The 11,451-nt window shown below is 43.3% G+C and overlaps 1 protein-coding gene across 1 annotated transcript in view; it reads left to right on the top strand.

Moving 5' to 3' along the window:
- The window catches only part of TMTC1 (transmembrane and tetratricopeptide repeat containing 1), a 187,494-nt gene that overhangs the window by 88,793 nt on the left and 87,250 nt on the right, over positions 1-11,451 (top strand). The window contains exons 6-7 of the mRNA XM_009288397.1: positions 9,774-9,855; positions 10,837-10,940. Coding sequence (XP_009286672.1) covers positions 9,774-9,855; positions 10,837-10,940 — 186 coding nt within the window. The remainder of the gene's footprint in view (positions 1-9,773; positions 9,856-10,836; positions 10,941-11,451) is intronic.

Below are 11,451 nucleotides of genomic sequence, written 5' to 3'. Positions count from 1 at the left end.
TGGGGAGTGAGCGAACGGCTGTGTGGTGTTTAGCTGCCTGCCGGGTTAAACCACAACACTGTGACATATTTACGGATTGCTGTATTTAATCTGACAGAAGCAAAGGGACATGCCAGATCAAATGTCAGATTAAGAATTTTCTGGAAAGGAAATACCTTCTTCCTGAAGTATTTAGCATTGACATCCAGTAAACTGTTTTTTAAGTAGCTGATGCATGGGTTTCATTTTGAAGGAAAAGTTTGTGGAAAACAGGCCAGGGTTCAGTTTGAGGACAATACAGCTGAATTCAGCATCTCTGCCACTGGTGGCTTTTGACAGACAGTCTGGATCCAAACAAGGACCATCCCTTTCCATCGTGTGAATTTGGGAAAATTCTTGGTGTAAATGAATAGGCTATAATCTCTTTTAATTTAGAGGACATTTTCAAGAGAATCCACTCAAGCTTTTCAGTCTTCACTAACACCTCTTATAAGCAAACTGTTGCTATTGCTGTAGTGCCCTGTACGCTAGCTTTTGCTCTCTCCTTGCTCGCTACCTGCTCCCACAAAGTCTGTGCTAACTAACATGGTCCTTTAACCCAGCTCCAGCCCTTAGAGCTCGCTGTCCTAAGGCAGAGGCAGCCAGGGGAGGAGGAGGGGGGGAGATTATCAAATGTATGAATGCCTCGTTGTCACTTGCTGTTTGTTTCTAGATGTCCGTAAATTGGTTCTTGGACATTAGTGCTGGTGAACTCCCCATACTCTCTCTGTTTTAGTGTCCTGAAGGTCCACAGTCCCTCCACCCCATCACAGCGGTGTGATAACTGCTCCTCTTTCTATCTTCTTATCTCAGTCAAGGATCCAAACTGCAGATGTATGATTTTCCCCCCTCTCCAATTAGGTGAAAAATGTGAGTTTAAATTGAATTTGACAAGTAGTTTTGGATTACAAGTAAATGATGGAAGAATGAAAAAAAATTCAAAACAAGTAGGTTTTGAAATAAAGCAATACTCTTCAGGCTACATTTACAGGGGGTTTGAGGCACTTATTTCTTCCCTGCATCGCTTTGCAAATTGTGCCCACGTCTCCTTCTGAAACCAGACTTTCGCTTACCACTTTCACTTGATTTACCACAAATGCTCTGGTAAAAAAAACCATTATGTGCCTCTCCAAGCATTGCAAAAAGTTTCTTTTTGGGCTGACCCCAAATGATGACTTAAAAAATATAATTCGGTTCAGCAATCGTATTTAAGAAAAAAAAACCAAAACCCACAACTGAGCATTTGCCCTGATTGAGAGCAGGCTCAGCTGTAAAAGTTTGCTTTCTTCCCCTTCTTCCTCAAGTCAAACTCTGTACCAGTAAGTTATTTAAATTCTTTAAAGAGTTGTTTCAGGAGTTGGGATTTGGACCCGCTGACCCTTACCTGCCCCTATGCTTTTCATCAGTGCCTATCACTTTTTTTTTTTAGGGCTGGTGCATGGAGGAGGGAGGAGGTGATGGGTCTTTTCTCTAGGGGATCTCTTTTCTGTTCCCAGCATATCCTCATGGTTGTGGTAGGGGCAAATGCATCCATCCCCACCTCGGGGCTGGGTGCTTGGGCTCCTGCCTTTGCCGGGCATATTTACTGCTGGATTGTGCTTCTCACTGAGTCCTCACCGTATTTTCTGGGGGCTGGTTGCCTGTGTGGTGCCATGTGTTTGTCCACGAGAAATAGGTAGACTGCCTGAATATGGTGGTTTCTGTTTTGTCCTGTTCTCTTTGTTTGTTGTTTTGTTTTTTTTTTCCCCCCATTCCTTATTTGATCTTTTTTGGCGCTGTATTTGAATCCAGGATGGTTTGCTGTTGCTAGCAGTGGTATGTATTATTTCCTATTTCAAGGTGTGTCTCTTTCCTCTCCTGTGCAGAGTGCAGGAGGCTCGTCAGAAGGAGACTGACAGGCTCACAGACATTGATTTCTGTGCTCTTTCTCTGCCATATTTTACTGATAGAATGGATTTATTCCTCCTCTTCTGTCCTGTTGTAAACTTTTAAATTTCCTCTCCTTTTTTTTTTAAGTTTGCTTACTGGGGTCCTGGGCAAAGACAACAGCAAAAAGTTAGAGCCTTAATTCCCTAATTGCACATACATAATTTTAAAGCCACCATGGTTCCTTCTGTAAATTAGCAGACTAGTTGGACCAGTGTGTGTTTACTGACATGAAACGCTTTACAGAGAGCATCAAAGCAACGCAGCAGGCCTCCGCATCTTTTATGGCTTGTTTGTAAATTTTTACTAGTACACTTGGTTCCCAGGGACACCTCAATAATTTCCACTCACGATAACGGAGCCTTGTGCATGAGTGGAGGATAACCTCCTCCCCTCTTCACATAAAAGCTGGCGAGTAAGCTAGTTTCTTGTGATTAGGGAGCATGTTTTAGATACCTCGCAGACCGCACGCTCCCTGCCTGTGTGCGGTGGGACTGCAAGCAGCTCCTTTACCAAGCCTGGCCCTGCAGAGCGAGCGTGGCCCATGGACGCTGGGCTGTGTTTTGGGGAAGGCTGTATTCGAGAGCTGCCAGCTCTTTTCTGTGCAAAGACACAAGGGCAGCAGTCAGTCTATAGGAATCCTGGCTATCCTCTGTGTTTTTGGGTCCATCTGCTCGTGCTAGATTGGTTTGTCGAAAGCACAGCCGCTTTCTTAAGCGGAGCTGCTCTGGGGAAGGCGGGCTTTTTCCTGCCTCCGGTGCCGCAGTTCAGCTCCTGAGTGCTCACTGGGGACCCAAGTGAAGGGAGCTCCAGTGGCAGCAGATTTCTTGGATACTCTTGCTGGATCTCTGACAGCAGCAGAGGTCTGAATATCTCCATCTTTCTCTTCCTTTCTCCCCTTCCTGGCTCCTCTTTGTTCCCATCCCATTCCTCTTTGTGCCTACCTTCCTTTATTTCTCCTTTATCCTCTCTCTTCCCTGTAACACATACTCACATAGCCTCTTCTTCAGACACAAATTTTCAGCCCTCTGCAGTCCAAGCAAATGGTCTCCTCCAGGTTGGATACAGACATCGCAGGAGAGAGAGCCTCCTATCTCAATGGCTTTGCAGGAGCAATGCAAGGAGAGTCTGATGCTGTTCCTGCAGGCTCCTGCTAGATGGTGTTTGGTAGGGCTAGAGACCCTGGGGAATTGATAGAAATCTCTAGTGAGCGTTGCAAATGGAGATTTTTTTTTTCCCAGTGGCTTGTCACGTGCCCAGAAGCAGAGTGAGTTGTTGCTGAAAGCAACAACAGGAGCATCTCTGCTGTCCCTCTACTAAATTTCAAATCCCTGCTCCAAAGTACAGAACCACTGAAGTTTTCCCAGCAAAGTGGTTGCAGGACTTCGTTGATATGGGCAAATCTCTCTAATTGCTTTTTCAGGAACAGCCTAACTGTTTTACCTGATACTTTCAAGGAAGAAAACAATTTCAGCTTGACACAAGCTCCTGGAAGGGAAAACTTTCAGCCTGAATGAATAAAGCTTGTCAAAAGAACAAGGAGCTGAAAATAGGGGCTTGTAGTTGAATGTGTGGAGCAGCCAAAGCTGCTGTCAGTGCTGCTTATAATGCAGTTACTTGAAATACCTCTATACCAGCCCTTAACTGGGCTAGGACAGGGAATAACAAGCCTAACGGTGGATTTCAATGCCTCAGGTGTGTGTGATGCAGAGGAAATAAAATGGCTGAAATCGATGGAAGCTTTAAATTGCAGGCACGGTGCTTTGGTTTCCTGAGATCTGGCGGAAGGTGGCCGTGATTTCATGAGGTCTTATTTTTCCTGTTAGCCCTGCTCCACCTTGTCTCCTTGTCGCGTCAGTGGAATGTCTGGTATGAAGGGAAGCCCTTTTTCATCTTCTTAGTCACATCTTTGATCCGTTAAGTGCGTTTTGCTACTTTCCTTTTTTCTCTTTCTATTCCTGATCCCTTACTGTGCCTCTCTCGCTTCCTTGCCCTGTTCCTCCCAGTTTTCTTCCTCCACTTTCATCCCACACAGAATGAGGTACGTATTGCCTAAAAGAATAAGGAAAAGCCACGAGTGGGATTGCCTTCTCTGCTGTATATGCCAATGCAGTAATGCCCTGATCTGCTTTTCCCAAAAATCCAATAAACAGCAAGAACCCCAAATTTGTGGTCACATCTGAAAATGTACATGAAGAATACGTGCCATTATCAGTGCAAATGAGTTAAAACAGCTGTGACTTTCATAAAATCTCTCTATGGCCCCCTAAAGAGTCTGTAAAACTGCTTCTGTTTGTGTGTGTTTATGCATCTGGGTCTGCGTGGGTAGTGGTGGCTAGGGTTTAGGGCTCTCCGGGGAGATAAGGAGCAAGGATGCCACACATACGCTGTGGGGAATGTCAAGACTAAAGAGGGAAGAAGGAGGGCTTGTCTTTCTTTCTCCCTTGCAAAACCTGTAGCTATGACTTGTATTTTATTTCCCTGCATTCACAGGTATTTTAAGCAAGTTAAAAATCCAGACGTATCTGGAATGTATTAATTTTTCTTTTTTTATTCAATTTTTTTACTCCACAATGGATTTCTCACTCCTGTTTTCTCCTTGGGATATCATGTACACTTGGCCCTTGATGGTTGTCCTCAAGGAGGAATACAGGCTGAGCTAGCTTGAAATGATTCTTCTCCAATATAAGATGTAGCTGGCTGGACAGATTATAAGGAAGTCATATTTAAGTAGAAAAGGTAAGGATGGTCTCTAGAGACAAATTACGTCTCCTGCAAAAATTCTGCATTCTCAATAGGGGAGTCTGTCAAACTGGTTTGGAGTTAGATGTGCATCTACCAATGACCTAAAGCTTTGACATTCACTTAAAATAGCCCCTTCTAAGTTTAAAAATGTCTTGATTAGAGGTGTCTTACTGTTATCAATAATTAAGAATAAGTTAACAGCCTTGCTTTTATACTCACCCTTCTAATGCCTTCCTTTAGTATTAGGGTTTTGAAAGTGTTAGTTCAAAACACTGGTGGTTGCTGGGAGTTGGATCTGTTTCCTGAGAAGAATGTAAATGGGAGCAATGATCTTCTCACAACGGAGGGACCTGGCCAAAACAAGCTCTCAAAATACCAAACCTTGTTCTACTGCGTACTTACCGTGGTCTTTTAGATGTCCCTGATGGGGAGCATCCATCATACATCTTAACTGTTTGTTCGCTTCCCTTGAGAAAGCCTTCAAAGAGAACACAAGAGCGAGTTCACGTTTTATACCAAAGCTGAATCAGCTGCAGCGTGGGATAAATGTGTTGCCGATACTGGTTTGTGATATTGTGTTTTGCTCACACAGCCGTGGCAATGAACGGCAGCTGAGGAGCTGCCCTGCTCCTTTCTGTGAACTCTAGATGCCTCCAACGGTACAGGGAAATTAAAAAAGCTGCCTGCTTCTTAGAGAAGTTTGTTTTGATTAACACAGAGTCCATCTGGTACCAGCAAAGTTTACATTCCTGTAAACTGCATGGTATTGAGTTTTACTAGGCCACCTACCCCGCTGTCTTCAATTATAAAACCTCTGAGTGCTCTGATGATGTAACTGATTGCAGGATGAGCCGTGCTTTTCAGGAAGCCGGAGCTGCCAAATATCTGTCTTGGCCTCCGCTCGAACTGTGTGAGAGAAGTCCCTGCATTATTAAGCATTTCTTGGATTTATTGTTTGTTGTGATTCTGGTTGCTTCAGGGAGTATTCCTGGAAGGCTTTTAAAAAAGATAGCAAGTAGGCAATTCCATGCTGGTTTGCTTTGTGGGAAAGTTGGCACAAAGCAGAGGTGGAACCTCTGCCCAAATGGGCTCTTTTCACACTTGTTTAGCAAACCTGGAGATCTGGATTTCCTCGTCTAATTTTATCATTTCATTATGAAAATCTGGGAGACCCACGCCTTGAAATGTTTGCCTACTCTGGAGGTAGCATTTTGCTGCGCGGAGCTGCCATCAGTAGTTTTCCTACATATGTCCCATGTCTGCTCTCACGTGGGAATGAATACATGTGTGTGTGTTTTGGCAGAGGGAGCCACATTATGCTGGTCGGGGTGGAGCAGGTGATAGGGAGTGGTTCCCATGAACAGTGGGATGTTTGGCAGCCTGGTGTGGTTGGCAAATGCATGGAAATCTGACCTGTAAATGACTTTATACAAGACAGCTGTTTAAAACGGGTATAAAACAGTTTGACTGTTGTAATACTAATTTCTTTGATTGTCCTAGCTAAAGACAAAATAAAGAGCTTTGGCTGATCTTAAGGTTGTCTGAGCGAAGTTCAACATAACTTAAGATGTTTTTGCAAGCTGCAATTTTACATGTAAAATGCTGCTGCAATTTTACATGTAAAATGCTACTGCATTTTACATGCTATGTGTCACTGACATTTAGCAAACTTGCTCATCCAGGTCCCATTCGCAGTTCATTTGATTTTAATACATAAACTGTGTGGTGTTCTTCGCCTGCACCAGACATGAGATGTTTTACCTTTCCTGAAACAAGTAGGAGCCTCAATAAGGTAGTCTGGAAAACCACATGGTTCTTGGAAAGCTTTGATGCACTGAGCATAACCCATACGTTTATGCCACTCCTACAGGTTGATCTGGTGGGCAGACGGCTGGATTACCAAGCAATGAACCACGTTATTTTTCGTGGTTTCCAGATAGACTTCAGGACAGCAGCTTTCTCAAAATGGAAGAGCTTTGCTTCTTAATTGAATTATTGCGAAAAGAAACATTTCTTAACTGAAGCTGCAAAGTAGCAAAAGCATTTGGAGGAAGGATCAGAAAGTTCAGGGCTCTCTGAACTCTCTTGCTTCACGCATTTCCAGTTACCCATTGCTTTCATTCTGGTTCCTTTTTGCTTGCTGCCTATCTGCTCTTCAGCACACCGGTGTCAACGCAGGGGTTTCTTTTTTCCTGGAGATGTTACTGCTCCACAACATAAACTGTAAGGGGCCTGTCAGGATTTTCTGAAATGCTTTCAAAAGGCCTGCTCTGCAGGGGCCAGAGCTACCCTGCAATTCGGTGGAGCACTTCAAATTAACTTTGACTTGCAGATAAACTCGTGCCTTGAAACTGTGTTTGGTAGCTTGCATGGTGTTATGCTTGCTGCAAGGAAGGTGCGAGATGTGGGCAGCATTTTAGTTACTCATAGGCAGACAAAAATAGTCAAAATCAAGATGTTTAAAGAGTAAGCGTTCCTGCACTGTACTGCCAAGGATGAAAGAGCAGCTACTGCCTTCCGTTTACCTTCATTTTCTGGCTTTAATTTTCTCCTCAGGGCAGGCTTGAGAGGGAACAGAGAGATGGTAATGATGAGGGTTCCTCTGTGGTGGTCTCCAGACCTAGATCAGTGTTTGCAAGGCCCTGAAGCAGAGACGTGCTTTTCCTGAGCCTCAGCAGCCTAAAATGCAGTTTACCCTTCTCCCTGAAGGGCTGCTTCACAAACAGCCTGTTGTCCCTAGCAGTTGTTCCAGCTGCAACATCTTCGATGCAAACTTGATCTGTTAAAAGCCAGATCCCCGCCAAGCATGGCAAAGCAGCGGGGTCTGCATGTCACACCCTCCCCACAGGTGCTGCCCCCCGAGCTTGTAGCTTGCCTGACTGTGGGTGGCTGTTCTGGAGAGTGGCAAACACGTGGCTCGGAGATGACGGCCGCCTCATGAGTTTTAGGTCACTGGTGCAAGGTGATGCAGTTTCTCAAGGATGAAGTTGGCAGACTTCTTGACACCGATAAAAGTGTGCCTCTGTCTCTAATTGAAGTCTTGGAGAAAAAGCTGAACTGTTCTGGCTGATCTTTTCCCAGAATAATTCTACCTAAAGCAAATATTTGTAATGGAATACTTCTGCCCAAAGTATTGCAGTTAGTTAAAACGACAAGCAAGTGAAAACAGGTTCTTGAAGAGAGTCAGGCAGTGTAATTAATGGAGGGCTCTCCTCCCTCCACCCATAAAAATATAAACAAAATGCAACCCAACACTTCCGTTCCCGCTGCAAATCACGAGGGGGTTGAGTTTCATAAAAGGTTCCAGTAGGGAACAAAAGACCGGGGTTTGATCCAAATGCTATTAAAGTCACCGAGAGTCTTTCCCTTTGGCTCCAGTGGGCTTTGGAGCAGGGCCATGGTGAACACTTGAAGGCCAACCTGACCTTTCATGGAGAGAGAAAGCTGAAGGCTTAGTTTCATCTCACTTGCACTTGCTGGAGCCTGATTAAAATCAGTGGGAGCTCAAAAAACTTTGCACTTTGCGGAGTTCAGCCCTTGAAGACTAGTCTGACATTTAAGTCAGATTCGGTGCTTAAATGTCAACATTTGTAAATAAGTAGACACTAAAGACTGAAAGTCATCTGGCTTGCTTTACAACGTATGGTTTGGTTCCTAAGTTTTAGGCACAACGCTTAGGGAAAGTTTTCTGAAGAGCAGTTATTTTGTAGAAAGCACCCAGATGTACTTCTTTCTCGTTAAATGCCGCCTCTGTTTCTTGCTGGCTTTGCCCCTGGTGCTTTTGTCTGCAGTGTAATCTTTTCTCCATCTTCCCATGGTGACCAGGCTTGCAAACTTCCTACTATAGAAAATTTGAACAAAAAGCCAGATATTAAAGACTCTTGGCAGCATTAGGAAGTGCTGCAATCTTGTTTTTTCGAAGACTTGAAGGGTGGAAGCAATCAGATGATAGACTGTCTTGAGGAATTTGGAGAGGAAATAAGATGCGTTTTATATGCTAGATGTTCACGGGAGAAATGTGTGATGCTTTCATGCCTGGAAAGGTAACTTGCGTGCAGGTGTTGTGATTCATGCTGCAGTTTTTGTAAATCATTTAAATAGACTATCCCGATATTGATTGTATGTTATACAGAGGAACCTGCAAATGTTTTCCTTCTGAATTTATTTTGTTTACTTGATATTTATAACTTCTTAAAATTATTTGTCATTTTTTCAATAGTTTTCTAGCTCCTATATGCTTAAAATATGCCTGTTGTCTCTTCTGTATTTCTTTTTATTTCTCATTGCTTTATTACAATGACAAAGCCTCTGTAAGGTTCAATAGAAATGGAATTATCATTGAATTAATGTCATAGGTATGGCACCGTTTGTTATATTAAGAAAGCTCCTTAGAATTTGGCAAGTGCTTCTACTCTATATTAAAATAAATGTGTAGTTTTGGCTCCAGATACAGTTTAATTTTACTCATTGAGAAACAGGAAGGTTTTTATGAATGCTCCTACAACAATAAGCCACCTGTGTGTTTGTCTTTGTGCAGTTAATTATCATAACACCTTGTCAGCAGACTTGTAATGAAACTTAAGCGTGCAGAATACACTTAAAAAAAAAAATGCTTAAAATAAGTTCAGTTCTGCTAGACAGTTATTCCCATCTCTAGAGACTGAGCAGAGAGCTGGGAACGAGGAGTTTTTGCATTTTAATCATGACCTAAAATTGAATTGCTCTGTTTGGGTGACCTTTTAAAAACGTGTCTCAGTGTAGTCTTCTGGAATTCTAAAGACAGCAATCTTAGTGAGACACACGTGGGGCTTTTCCGAGGATTAAGGAGTTAATTGATGATTTAAAAAAAACAAAACAAAACAGATTTTGATGGGGAAACTGCAGTGTATTATAGTGTGTATTATTTGAAGTGGTCTCGATATTTTACTTAAGTCATGTGGAAAGAGCTTTGAAGAGTAAGAGTGATGTCATTGTTACTGCATGTTTAGGGTGGTTAAAACAATATGTACAGCTTTTTTTCCAGTTTGAAAAAGGAGTTATTGTTTCAAAGTATTTCAACAAATATTTGTTTCCTTATGTTTCAGCTACCTGACTGCAAATAACAACCAGAATTTCTTGTATACTGCAAGGCCTTTTTTGAAGAGAGCTGCTTTAGTGATAAGCTACGTAAGTACGAATAGACTTGACCACGTATGTCTGTGTATGTGATGAGAATGAACATTGCGTGGTGGTATCCCAAAAGACTCGGAAAGCTTAGATGGTAGATCTTAATGCAAAGTTAGTCTTAGAAAATAGTTTAGAAAACTTCAGCTGGGCAGAGACAAGAATATTGCTGTGTTTTCAGTTCAAATGTTCTTTTAATTTATAGTGGTTGCCCTTACGACCATGTAATCATCTGCAAGTATTTCCTGCCCTAAATACAGGGGGACTGTCTGGCGCTGGGCTGACTTTTCAGTGGCATGCTGTTAGTTTCAGTGCAGGGCTTGGTAAGAGTCGCAAGAAAAGCTCTGCCTGCAAATACCTGCTGCTTGGCGCACTCCAAGCAGGACTTGACATGTTGCAGGGGAGAGAACAAGCACCTCCACGGGGGTGTGCTGGGTGTGCGGCTCCCTGTGCTGCTCTAGGAGCCGGATCCCCTTGCTTGTCCCTTGACAAGTGGTTCCCAGAAAGGTGGAGGAGTGCCAGCCCGCAGAATTCCTTCCAGGGATTAGGATTACACAGCATGAGAAACACCGATGGAGCTTGTCCTTAGACCTATGCCAGCATGAGCAAACGATAATAGCTTTTAAGACATCAGCCATGTTTTTCCCCTCTGTATTTAGGTAGAGGTCAATAGCAAAACTCTGCAGTCTGAGCCGCAGCAGGGTGACTGATTTGTCCTTCAAAATACTGCCTTTGTTGTGGGTAGCTGTCAGTAATGAACACATGAAAGGGGGGACACACAACGACGTAACGTGCTGTCTGTGCTGAGGGTTGGCATGTTTGTCACCCTGCATGGGGTGGCAAAATTGAATTTTGCCTAAACCACTGAGCTGACTCACTTCTAGGCACAGAGCAGAGCACGGAGAGCTATCACAACAAAATATTTGCTGGAGGCCTTAGTTTTTCTTACTAGCGCATTGCTAACTGAGATGATGTTCTTTGAAGGTGATTCTCGTGTTGTATTTCCGCCTCTGGATAATGGGAGGATCCATGCCGATGTTTTCGGAGCAGGACAATCCAGCTTCATTCTCGCCGTATTTGCTGACAAGGTACAATGCCACTAATCAACGAAAAGTTTTCAAAAGTGTAGTCTTGACATTATTTTTTCCCTGCACTAAAATGTTTTACAGATGGCAAATGAGAAGACTTGTTTTGTTGTCTTAACTTAATTACTTCTCCTTATTGCTCTGTCTAGAATATAAAGCAACCAGCATTATTTGAACCCCAAAGCACTCTCCGGGCCCTGTAGAGTTATATTACAGATGCTTTCTTACTGAAAAATGTGGGCTTATGTTTATGCAAAGCCCAAAGAATATAGTTTAATTGCCTGAGCACATGTCCTGGTTTCAGCTGGGATAGACCGGAAAGCGCAGTGACTGAAGCCTAATACTAAACCTTAAAACTGGCTGCTCCTGAGGTATGGGATGCAAGCATTCACAGTTTCGGCTTCAGCTGAAGTTTGTATAAAAAGGGGATGACCATGTCTGTCTGTCTGACCATTTCACCATGTTGGTGAAATATCAGCGGCTGATCAGTGAAGGTGGAAGGCAGGACCCCGGT

This window comes from Aptenodytes forsteri, unplaced genomic scaffold (genome assembly GCF_000699145.1).
Source record: "Aptenodytes forsteri isolate BGI_AS27 unplaced genomic scaffold, ASM69914v1 Scaffold56, whole genome shotgun sequence".
Lineage (NCBI taxonomy): Eukaryota > Metazoa > Chordata > Aves > Sphenisciformes > Spheniscidae > Aptenodytes > Aptenodytes forsteri.
The sequence above is the reverse complement of the archived record's forward strand: the minus strand, read 5'-3'. Positions and strand labels throughout refer to the sequence as shown.